Source organism: Schistocerca americana, chromosome X (assembly GCF_021461395.2).
Source record: "Schistocerca americana isolate TAMUIC-IGC-003095 chromosome X, iqSchAmer2.1, whole genome shotgun sequence".
NCBI classification, from domain to species: domain Eukaryota; kingdom Metazoa; phylum Arthropoda; class Insecta; order Orthoptera; family Acrididae; genus Schistocerca; species Schistocerca americana.
Genome location: NC_060130.1, coordinates 851894651 through 851907764, shown reverse-complemented (window position 1 = coordinate 851907764; position 13114 = coordinate 851894651). Strand labels below are relative to the sequence as shown.

The window sequence follows — 13114 nt, the reverse complement described above, 5'->3', positions numbered from 1 at the left end:
GAATAAAGAGACTGTTATGCTCTTTGATTAATGACAAAAGTTCAGCTTTCCTTGTCTCTATGTATTTTTAATTTTTTTCTCTCTCCATTTTTACATGACAGTCTGAAATTTTTCCGTTAAGCCAATAAGGATAGAAGACCCCAGGATGAAACTCTGCATTTACAACAATGAAATGTTGATCATCACTGTTCTTTGCACACCATCACTTTGCAATATTTATTTTCAGTGTAGCGTGTATGAATCCATGGTTCACTTACATAAAACACTTCAATTTTGGATGACTCCTCATTCGGGCACGTTTTTAAAAAATCAAGTCACATTGATGGAACAGTTTTTTCTCCAAGTTTCTTTGCACAGAATTTAATGTCTAATAACACATCTATGTACATCAATAATTGAAAGTTTATTGTGAGCATTATAATTATTCTTCTTGGGGGGCAGATATGCAAATGATGCCTCTCTTTGCACCATGCCTTACTGTAATTTGCAAACCAACGACAGACTTAAATTTTGCTTGTCAACATTTTTTTGCACCTGCCGCCGCCTTCCCTGTTGGCACTATCACACCTTTCTTGTTGGCATTTTCGATATAATTAGTAATGTTAAACATAAAGTTGTAGTTTCCCATGAATATATTTTACACAACCATTTTTTGTGCTTACACTGAAGTACCAATTAACACTACTTTGAACTTGAACATGACTGTACCTTGTCATGTGGCCAAGTTAGTTTCCACAACAGCCAGATAACCAATTTGCCTTGCTGAATAATAAGTGGTACCTCAAACCCTGAAGCAATCGTGCATTACTTCCAGGTACTAAAAGTCTTTCAAGTCCATGCAGTTAATGTAGTTTAGCTTTTCAGTTGCTGTGATTATGTATAAATTAAACTCTGCTAAATAAAGGAGAAAAATGAAACACACAATGAAAGTCTGGTGCAGTTTCATTGTATACATATATTTTTCTGAATAAATAAAATTTGTATATTACACTCATTTCATATCAAGATCAAGCCGTCACCTTAGATCTTATAATAATAAACAATTACTCTTTTTGTCATATTCAGAAGCCCAAATTTCATTTCTAAACTAGTACAAGTTCACAATCTGAGATTCATTTTATCACAAAAAGTTGTGGTTACATACAGAAAAAGACAATTTTCATCAATCCACAATAGCAAGCAAAGCTCTCTTATAATCACCAGAAGTGTCACCCTGAAAAATAAAAATATAAATTTTAGTACATGGCGTATAATGGAAGTAAATGTATACAGAAATCACACACACACACACACACACACACACACACACACACACACACACACACACACACACACACACACACACCCTTTGGGGCTATAGAAATCGGCAAGTAATGTATTTTACATATTTTCATTCACTGACATCCTGTGGGGTAATATTCTGGTGTAACACACTATTTTGAAAAAAATGTATCATTGCACAAAAGAAAAGTTATTATAATTATAGGCAGAGTTCACACATGTACATCTAGCTGGCATTTGTTCAAACAATTTGGAACATTAACCAAACCTTTGATGTACATTTATTCACTTATAAATTTGTTGTTAACACTCAACTGCAGTTTCAGAATAGGAGAGAGAAAATTTAATTGTTCTGCTTGTTTCAGGCTGTTGTGCCTATCTTCAGACGGCTATACTTTTTTTTTCCCCCCGACAATATCTGAAGACTGGCATGACAGCCCAAAACCAGTTACAGCAATAACGCAAAGCTTTTAGAAAAGTATGCGTGAGAGGTTGCATTCTCCATCAATGATGTTAAATTTAATAGCAGCCATGGAGTTCAACAAGATCCAGCATGGATAAAATAAAACTGGAATATTCACCAATAAAACACTAGTAGGAAAAATAAGCTAACCTTTCCTCTAGTGAATCAACTTTGACTTTTGTTCTGCCTTATGACAATTCTTTACTTTTTATCGACAACAATGCGCATTCCCACAGAGAAGTTTGCGCCTGAAACACTAAAAGGTGAGAGTGCCTCAGAAATAAAATTGCCAGTTGGTATCCCAAAATTTAAAAATTTAGTCTACTGGACATAAGTTAGACTCACAAGACTTAATGCAGTTAAGCAAACAACTATGGGGGAGAGGGTGGGGGAGAGGGTGGGCGCGCACAGGAGAAGGTTTATGGGAACCCCATGTTGGTTGTGTTCTGAAGCACATGCAAAATGTTTGTGCACATATAATCCAATGTTTTCGCATCATTTCAATTTCACATAAGTAAACTGTCAAAATTTTCTGACCGGTAAAATTCTTTTCACAAGAACAACATGTCTTGATGTAGCAGAGAGAAGGGAACCAGTGGAAAAATGCTAAGGCAAATATGCTCCTGTTTAAAAAACTAACTGAAAAGAGAGGCACCAGCAGCCTCATTCTTCCTTCCTCAGCACCTTAAAATTTTCACAAAAAATTTGGCGTGTGAACATATTCACACTTGTTTATGCTGAGAGAAGACAGTGGTTATGGTACAGAAAGAGTGAATGTGGCAATGGCTGTGTGTGAGAAAAAAGAAACACAGCGACAGTGGAATGACAATAGTGCTAGGAAAAGAGTGAACGAGGCAGTGCTAGCAGAAGAGAAATAAACAAAAGGAGAAAGTGGAAGTTGGTGAGAGCTAATGATGATGTGAGACAGTCAATGACAAGGAGGAAGAGAGGGATAGTGACAGTGAGAAGAGATAGCAGTAGTTGGGAATGAATGAATGAATGAATGAATGAGATAGTAGCAGAAAGAGAAAGAGAAAAAGAGAGAGAGAGAGAGAGAGAGAGAGAGGGGAGACAGAATGACGGAGACTGGCTGAGAGACGGGGGGACCGTGACAGAGACACACAAGGAGATAATGTCAATGATCTGGACCGAATCAATGAGTGCGAATGGGCTAGTGGGAGCGGATGGGTCTGAGTGACTTACAGCAACAGGCTAATGTGTGAGTGAGTTGGGAGTGAGAGGCGAGTTGCACATTAAAAAAGTGCAAACATATCTGTTTGTCAAACATTTGGGATAATTGTAAAGGTGCTAAGGAAGGTAGATTGTGGCAGCTGGTGTAGTTCAATAAGAATGGCACTAAGAAGATATTTCAACTGATCTGCATTTATTTTATTATTCTGAATAATATATTGTACACTTAGTGCACCCCTGTATTCTTTAACTAAATTATCAAATTTAATTCAAGTGTCTTGTGGTAGCAGGGTTCATTCATTAACAAACATCTGCAAGATGTCTTCAGCCACGCCATCATTTGTGATAACAAGACATTACACGCAGAAGACAAGATCATGGCTGTATGGAAAGTGCTACGAACTGTGGATTTCAATATTCAACAACAGCTTTTGGATCAAATGTAATGATAAAAGAATCAACTGTTGGGCCTGTATACAGATACAGCTTTACAGCAACTGTTAAATAGGAGTGTATGTACCACAGACATGCTTAAATCCTGAATTTACATAGGACCAAAATGTTAACATTATTCTGCAACAGATCAATATTTTTGGTTGCAACAGGTACACATCCCTCTCCACGTATCACTTTTTGTTTTCTTACTTGATAGTGCAAGCTGTCTTGTTTTACTGCATGGCACTGGGACTTACAAAATCAATGGCTCAATATATAGGATCCTAGGCGGCCTAAGCAGGAGATCCTTACATTAACTTCTTCAAACTGAAAATGTTCTCATATTTCTTACTCAGTCTATGTACAACTGGGAATATCTAGCCAGCACTAAGTGGACAGGAAATTCATTAATGTCTAATCACGAGTTACAACAAACACATCTGTTTTTGCATTATTCAAAGCCCAATGTCATCTTTCTGGCTCCTGATTAATTATATTCATTGTACATAAGTAATTATTACCAATACCTGTAAGGGTACTATTATCAATACCTTTACTAATAATCTATCACATTCACCAACATCTCATGAATACTATACTGTTGGTCTTTTGATATTTTCCAGAAGGAACAGTTTCACCACAACAGATGGGGAATTCCCTATTCGATTGCACGCACTTGAGCAGATGCAAGACAGGCAGTTCAGAGTTGTATGGGCGCCCAATGGTGACAATTGGGCTGCAGCCCCTATGTTAGAGAAAGTGTGTCGGTGAAGAAGTGTTTGCATGATTACGACTTTGAGGAGTATAGTGAAAGCAAGAAGTATTTCTGTACACAAGGAAGAAGTTTGGTGAACTAATAATTAAGGCATTGAAGGTTATAAGTGGAAGAGAGATCATGCATTTTTTACATGAGTGGCTGCCATTTATGCCACATGGAAGCTTGAATATTATCAAGGTGACTTATCTTTATTGAAAACCAGAAGTAGTTAACTATAAGCTACCGAGACACTTAAATCTTTCTGAACATAACTTCAAGCTGAAACTTTTAGTTGTGGCTGGACTGAATAAGTGCTGTGAGACTGCATGAAACAGACTAGGGAACATTTACTTGTTGGAAGTATTAATGAACTGTGTTTCAGTTGCGCGACTTTTTATCATTCTAGTAATATTGTTGAATACAGATTCCTAATAGCACAGAAAACAGTGTGTACTGAGGTGTGCTGGGAAGTTATGCCTTTGAATTTTTTATGCCAAAATCCTTAAAGCTTTTTAAATAAAACATATGTTATTGACATTCTACATCTTTATTCTTCATGTCTACACATTAGTAGACCTCTGACACCAGAGTAGCGTGTAATACGGCTGTGTGTAACATAACTATGTTGGTGCACATGACACAGCATGCTGTAGTCTAATCTCAAATTCGAAAAGCTCATCCACACCTTGAGCTTTCTCTCCTTCAGCATGACAATGTGAGAGCACAAATGAGCACTGCAACATCTGTAACATTCTGGTGCTTCGGGTTCACTGTCATCTATCATCCTCCATGCACTCCCGACTTGGTCCCAACCGATTTTCATGCGTTTCCAAAAATTGAAGAATATGTTTGAGGGCTTTACTTTGATACTGAGGAAGTGGTGCAAACAGAGGCGAGATTGTAATTCTACCAACAAAGTTGAACATTCTACAGTGATGGTATTAATAAGCTGGTCTCTTGTTGGGAGAAATGTGTTTGTTGTGCAGGGGATGTTGGGAAACAAATATGTAGACATGAAAAATAAAGATGTATACTATTAATAACATTTGTTTATTTAAAAAGGTTTACGAGTTTTCACATAAAATAGTCACAGTCATTACATTTCAGCATGCCCTCTTAGTTTGGTTCATGCACGATATAATTCATTTGCCATCTATGTATCGCTATGTAAATCGTCACCTCTCTTTTCTCAGTAGCCTGACAGCCAAGAGAAAACTGTTGAGGTACAGGGAGAGGTCATATACATCAACACATGAGTTAATCAAATTAATGCAATCTTCGGATAACGTAGAGAAAAAGTTAAAGGACTTTGTTCTATGCTGAAGAAACTGTACGTGTCGCCGTGTGAAAGAACTTTGTTCTTCAGAAAAGAAACTAGGGATAAAAATAGAAATTAGGGGACATTAATCAACATTCTGTTAAATGAAAATATTGCCATATCTTCAAAGAGAACTTCATATCAGATTGCACTAGGAAGAAATCGTAGACACTGAATAAGTACAACTAGCCACAGAAGGGAATTAGGAACACGCTGTGAATGGTAACTGCGTGTACGTGGAAAGTGGATTTCATCACTTTTGGATTATGCAAGAAAGAAGAGTTACAGAACCATTGCATCACGATGCATCACATCTGCAGTATTTTGCAAAAGCGGCCAGATCATTGTCATGGGCTGTCGTACATAACTGAACGAAAGGCATAGTATTGCATGGCACTGCATTGCTCCTTAGTGTGATTAACAGCATAAATAGTGTGCTGCAAATAGTAGACGTATATTGTGTTGGATAGTTTACAGTGCTGCTTTAGTATCTTCTTTACGTCATTTAGTAACAAATCTAAAATTGATGACAAGGACTATATGGCTAATATAGCAAGTTTTGTGTTAGCAGAAGAGCCAACACCGTGTTACGAGTGGAGGCCGAAATGCACGCATTTTAGCTCACGCGGGCTGGTGTGAGGAGGGAAGCACTATACCGACGTGATGTCTGGAACATGACAAGGAATGAGAATTCAGAAAGCGGACGTAATTAGTTTGATACTTAACTTTAATCCATAAATGATGAACGTCACTCTTTACGGTACATGATACACAATATTATCTGTTCAAAATACATTCTTGAAGATAGTAATTATAGTAACTGAATATGGCGCCTTGCTGCTAGGTCGTAGCAAATGACGTAGCTGAAGGCTATACTAAACTGTCGTCTCCGCAAATGAGAGCGTATGTAGACAGTGAACCATCGCTAGCAAAGTCAGCTGTACAACTGGGGTGAGTGCTATGGAGCCTCTCTAGACTAGACCTGCCGTGTGGTGGTGCTTGGTCTGTAATCACTGATAGTGGCGACACGCGGGTCCGACGCATACTAACGGACCGCAGCCGATTTAAAGGCTACCACCTAGCAAGTGTGGTGTCTGGCGGTGACACCACAGCAAGTGCAGACTTACTTGAAGCTGCAGATACAGGAAAAGAAGTGTCAGTAAATGGATGGTCAGGGAAATCCAATAGAACTGAATACAAATACTTTTCTAGAGGTTGTGGATCAAGGTGCCTCCACACAGTAACCCAAAACTGGAAAATGGAAGATGGGCGTGGAAAATCCACTGACAGCAGATTTTTCAGGTACAATGAAACTACTTTGGCAACTCTTGCGCGAACAGAGTTGAAAAAAATTAGGCTAATCTCACAAAAGATTTTGCTGTGAGAATCAGACAAAATCTTAAAAGTGCGCGCACACACACACACACACACACACACACACACACACACACACACACACACACACACACACAGAGCCAAAAAACTGCTGCGTAGCATAGCTAGACAGTTCAAAGAAGACAGACTAGTTCTTGATCAATATCAGAAAGAGGGAGTTAATTAATTCCATCAACAGATGCTAGAAAGTCAAGATTGTGCTGCTGGTGAAGTGAAACAAGACCAAACTGAAATTAAAGTCAAATGAGAACACACTGAGCTAGTTACAGAATTAAATAAAACAAGACAGGAGCTTTAGGAACATATCACAAATGTAGATTAGATTAAATTATTCATTCCATAGACCCACAAAAAAGGGGATCCTCCTGGGTGTGGAACATGTCAGATAAACACATTACGAAAATGAAATTAGAAAAACTTGAGTTACATTAATTTTAATGATCCTCAGTCAATAAACAGTAAAATTGTTTACATGAATTAAAATTAAACTTCTAATATTTACAAGTTTTGATACTTACATCTATTTTCCATACATCCATCATTCACACAGTAGGTAGTTACTTGGTTGTTACAACGAAGTATTGTCAAAAATTAAAGTATAATAAATTTCATTAAAATAGTCTACTGCACTTGAGAAATTCATGGATGGAATATGCCTTGTCTGAAACTAAACTCTTAATGGTTGCTGGTAACTTATTGAAAATATGCGTTGCTGAATACTGGACTCCTTTCTCAGCAAGAGTAAGTTATTTTAAATCTTTATGTATATTGTTCTTATTCCTAGTATTGATACTGTGTACTGAGCAGTTAGTTGGAAAAAGAGATGTATTATTTACAACAAACTTTATTAAAGAATAAATATAGTGAGAAGGTGTGGTTAGTATGCCCAGTTCTTTGAATAGGTTTCAACATGATGTTCTTGGATTTACACTACCCTACACTCTTATTACACGCTTCTGTACTCTAAAAACTTTTTGTCGGTTTGTCGAGTAACCCCAAAATATAATACCATATGACATAATGGAGTAAAATAAGCAATATATATATGCTTGTGTCTGTATGTGTGGATGGATATGTGCGTGTGTGCGAGTGTATACCTGTCCTTTTTTCCCCCTAAGGTAAGTCTTTCCGCTCCCGGGATTGGAATGACTCCTTACCCTCTCCCTTAAAACCCACTTCCTTTCGTCTTCCCCTCTCCTTCCCTCTTTCCTGATGAGGCAACAGTTTGTTGCGAAAGCTTGAATTTTGTGTGTATGTTTGTGTGTCTATCGACCTGCCAGCGCTTTTGTTCGGTAAGTCACCTCATCTTTGTTTTTATATATAATTTTTCCCACGTGGAATGTTTCCTTCCATTATATATATATCCTATGTCTGACATCATTCTCATTAGACACAGACTTGTTTAGGCGCTTTAGCAGTTCGTTAGTATGTCGCTCCCAACTGAATTTAATATTAAGTTGTATTCCCAAGAATTTTACACTCTCAAATTCTATTTCCATGTAGTCATATTTTATACACACACTAGGAGGAAATCTCTTGGAAGTTCTGAGCTGCATATAGTGAGTCTTCACAAAGTTTAATGACAGTGAACTGGTTATGAACCACTGATTAATGTCTGTAAAAATTTGATTAGCTGCCCTTTCTAAATTTATATTTGACTTAATATTTATTGCAATGTTTGTATCATTTGTAAATAAGACAAACTTGGCATCTGGTAATGTAACAGATGACAGGTCATTAATACACAGAAGAAAAATCAGTGGGCCTAGTATGGAACCTTGGGGAACACAACATGTAATTTCTTCCCAGTCAGATGATGTCTGATTGTCTACTGCTGAAGTGTTATGTAATGACACCCTTTGTTTTCTATTAGTAAGACATGACTGAAACCACTTTCCAGCACCACCAGTGATGCCATAATATTTTAATTTACTTAAAAGAATGCTGTGACTCACATAGTCAAAAGCCTTTGACAGGTCACAGAATATGCCAGTTGCCTCCAATTTGTGGTCTAATGAGTTAAGGACATTTTTAAAGAAAGTCCCCGAGTGGAGCAGGTCCCTAAGATCACAAGTTTTGATTTGAAGGTGCAGGAAGTGCCCATCCAACACGACGGATGAGTCAGATTATGAACCTAGAAATAAACAGCAATCATTGCATGACCTTAAATGCAAGCTGAACCCAAGTCCCAAATAGTGAGACCGAAATGCAAGCTGAATGGCATGGTCTGAAGCCGACCAAAGGTTTCAGCTCGTTTTTTGGTGTGTAGTGGTGACGTAAGCAATGATGAACAAAAACATGCATGTTTTCTACAGGGCATGCAATTAAACACATTTCAACCTAAAGGAGATGTCCACTACTGGGTTTATTAGTAGTTTTAAGGATCCATTACTATCAGTAATGACCAATGCTGAAAATATCTCTTATGTTTTTAATCATTAGACTGGAGGTGCATATCAACTGGGAAATACTTAGCAAAGTACTGGTCAAAATGCACACAGGATAGCTTTATATATGGGCTGTATAATGAAGATTATAAGGAGACTGGTGAAACATGAACAGAATTTTTGGAGAAGAGATTGGGTAAGGACTGGTCTTTAGGAAAACCATTTGAGGATGAGTATGTAAGGCATCTGCCTTCTGAGATAGGAAGACAATTAGTGGGAACAATATCAGCACAACTGATCAGGGTAGAGAAATTTTTGGACGAACAGAGAAAAAAGAAGTAAGATCTGACGGAATTACATTTTTCTGGAGACACATGACTCTCAATTTTATTGTCGATAAGTATAGAAGCTGATGCAATAGATTTTGTTGAGAGTCTCATGTTTCTCAGATAAATAGATCACCGTCAGCTGAGGTACAGGTAGGATTTCCCAATTAGTGTAAGAACATAAAGAAAGCCGGTAGTCTGCAAGTCAACTCACCATGCTGCCCAGTGCCACTATATGCACCTGTAGGTGTGCACAGAGAACGCTGGTTAGCTTGCTAGTCAAGGTGGAGCAGTGCCACTATGGGTAGAATGTCATGCAAGCTCTGTAGCCTGTCTCACATGATTTTACGGAAACTATACATCAACAAAGTTTGATTTTTGTGGTACAAACAGCTATATATGTCGGCTTCATGGTCTTTCTTATTACGATATTCTCATTTAAGTAAGACACTTTGCAAAGTACAAAAAAGTTTGCAATGAAAATTATAGGTCCCTACGATTTTGTGTTTGGTGCATATTACAGTTTATTTTGTTGCGAATAAAATTTAGCTAAGATATTCAATTTTTCTTTAGATTTGGGAGGATGTCTGTCTCCAACCTCGAGAAAATTGAGTTAATATAGGATGCTCACTTACAACAGGTCATGCACAAGAATGAAATATTAATAACGTACTTCATATTTCCTAATCTGTTTTCAAGATAATGAAACAAGATTTTGGCAACTGATAGCACACAACGAGAAGAATATTTTGTCATATGGTTAACCTACAGAAGTTTCTTATCTAGACTTATACAGTGAAACCTAATGTTTTTATTTAATTCTTTTCAATCCAGTACCGTAATTTTTGAAAGGCACTGATAGCTAGTGAAAAGAGAATTTGCTAGTATGAAAATATATGTGAAATATCTGCTCTTTTGTTACAGCAAATTGACACAATGAGGTTTTCCGTAAGGTATTTACCTCTCTGGTTGCCTGTTGCTTGTTTAATAAGACACTCTGTTTTGAGATTCTGTCACAATAGCTATTGCAAGATGAGTTTCTGTAATTTATAGTGTGTTTTGGCAACAAAACCAAAATTAAACCTGTCAACATGAGAAATGTAGCTGTTCATCATAATTGAGGATGCTTCTTCAAATAAGAAATGGTTAACAATTCAGACAAAAATAAATCACAAATTCTCTTCCAATTTCAGAGGAATCCTATAACCTTGTTTATTTTTAATAATGAGCAGCTGGGATTCAAACTTCCGAAGGATTTTCTTTCTACACCTCAGTTATATTGGACATGTGAAAAAGTACAGCAAATAGCATATCATCTTTCCATTCCTATACTGTACAGAGTGAGAGAGTAAATCCTCTTACCACAAATATCTTTTAATTCACTAGTGATATTAACTTTGATGAACAGTTCGCAATGCTCTGCAAATCATCAGTGTGTTCAGAGCATCAAAGTTAGAAAAAGTTTTATTGAGTCAGTTATTATTTGAAATAATAAATTTGGTGCCTGTGTATCTGTGAATAACAAGGTTACAAACACATGATAGTCATTACTTTATGAATGCCTTGAGACTACTCATTAAGGCTAATGGATAATAAATATATATATTCTATCGTCGACACATCAAAAGGCAATAAAGGTGAAGATCACCACTTCACACTGAATGGGGATAGGAACAAAAAGGTGGTGCACTATTTGTTCAGGATTATTTTCAGATTTCTCAGATGAAGAAGAGGGAGAAAATCCTTTGCCAAGTTTCCATTCCAGGAAGTCTCTATTGAAAAGGCATTGGGTTATGGGATTCTACCAAAATTAAAAGGAATTGTCAAGTTATTTTTGTATGAATTGTTAATCTTTTATCATCTTTCGTTTTGCCTTAGGGCACAAAAAAACAACTGGGGTCACCCAAGTCAAAACTATAGAACATGAACACAGAGGGGAGTCAAACAACTACATGTCAGTCCCAATGGACAGAATACGAGACAGCTAAAAACAGGCATGTGGGAAAAGGGCTAAGAAAAAAATGCCATACAAAAATGGAAGTCCAAAACTAAAAATTAAATGGCCTTCGCCATATTGCTTTGGTGGATAAAAGTAAAACGTAGTCAACAGCCCGCATGTGATTCGCTAAAACGGCTGATAAATCAGACAGCAAACCCAAGCTGGAACGTAATTTGTTTAAAAAAAAAAAAAAAAAAAAAAAAAAAAAAAAAAAAAAAAAAAGACATTTCAGCAAGAAGTGGCGGACAGTTAAAATTTGGGCGCAATGTGTACAAAGTGGTGTGGTAGTACCGCTTAGCAAATGACGATGGCTAAAAAGGCAGCGCCTAATACGCAGTCAAGTTAAAATAATCTCAACCCTGTGGGAGGGCCGTGAGGAGGTTGTCCAAGGCGCTGGGAGAGGCTTAATAAGCCGAAGCTCATTCCCGTGAAGGGAGGACCATTGGTGACGCCAAAGGGACACCACCTCCTGACAGAAGGCAACGCAGAGATCATCAGAGGGAGTATATGTACTTGCAGGCTGAGGTATGAGGAGTGCAGCGTTGGCAGCAGCATCAGCAGCCTTGTCTCTTGGCAGACAGACATGACCAGGGACCCACAGAATGGTGGCACTGGCTCCATCCAGAGTGAGCAAGTGACAGTTTTCCTGGACCCACTGCACTAAGGGATGAGCAGTGTACAGCGCACATAGACTTTGGAGTGCAGTGAGGGAGTCTGGTGAGCAGAGGACAAAACTGGAAAGGCTGTGTCGCTGGATGTAATACGTGGCCTGATACAAGGTGAAGAACTCAGCTGTAAATACTGAGGAGTGTGCCAGAAGCCGATATCGAAAGACACAGGTGCCAATGACAAAGGCACACCTGACACCACCGTCTGTATGAGAGCCATCAGTGTATACAAAGATACTATCGCGAAGTTCCATGCAAAGGATGCAAAGGTTGTGAAACTGGAGGTGATAGACTGAGGCTGGAGTAGTGTCCTTAGGAAGTAAATGAAGGCCAAGGTTAACATGGGCCACTTCATGAAGCCAAGGTGGTGACGGGGTTCACACCCAGTGGGGAAGTTACAGGTAGTGTGAAGTTAGGGATGAGCCCCATACTGACGATCAACGGAATCATCAAAGACGGAGGCATAGGAGGGGCGGCCACGCGTGGCAGACAAACAGCGTGCATACCTGCTGAGGAGAAAGTCACGCCGGTAGGACAGTGGGAGTGCAGCAGCTTCAGCATACAGACTCTCAACCAGGCTGGTGTAAAAGGCACCCGTGGCCGAATGGATGCCATGATGGTGGATAGTGTTGAGACGGTGTAAGAGGGATGGGTGTGCAGATGCATAAACAAAGCACCCATAGTCGAGTTTCGAACAGACAAGGGATCAGTACAAACAAAGGTTCGATCGGCACCCCAGGAAGTACCATTGAGGACACGTAGGTGATTGCGGGACCGCTTATAGCGGGCTGCCAGGTAAGACAACCAAGAGGACCAAGAGTGTTTCCTATCGAGCATGAGCCCCAGAAATTTTGTAGTGTCAACAAATGGAAGGGCAACAGGCCAAGATGTACA

At 38.5% G+C, this 13114-nt stretch overlaps 1 protein-coding gene across 4 annotated transcripts in view; it reads right to left on the bottom strand.

Moving 5' to 3' along the window:
* Positions 1-940: 940 nt before the first annotated feature.
* The window catches only part of LOC124555050 (annexin B9-like), a 97939-nt gene continuing 85765 nt past the window's right edge, over positions 941-13114 (bottom strand). For all 4 annotated transcript variants that reach the window (XM_047128823.1, XM_047128821.1, XM_047128822.1 and 1 more), the window contains exon 9: positions 941-1213. In XM_047128823.1, the coding sequence (XP_046984779.1) occupies positions 1163-1213 (51 nt within the window). In that variant the 3' untranslated portion in view covers positions 941-1162. The remainder of the gene's footprint in view (positions 1214-13114) is intronic.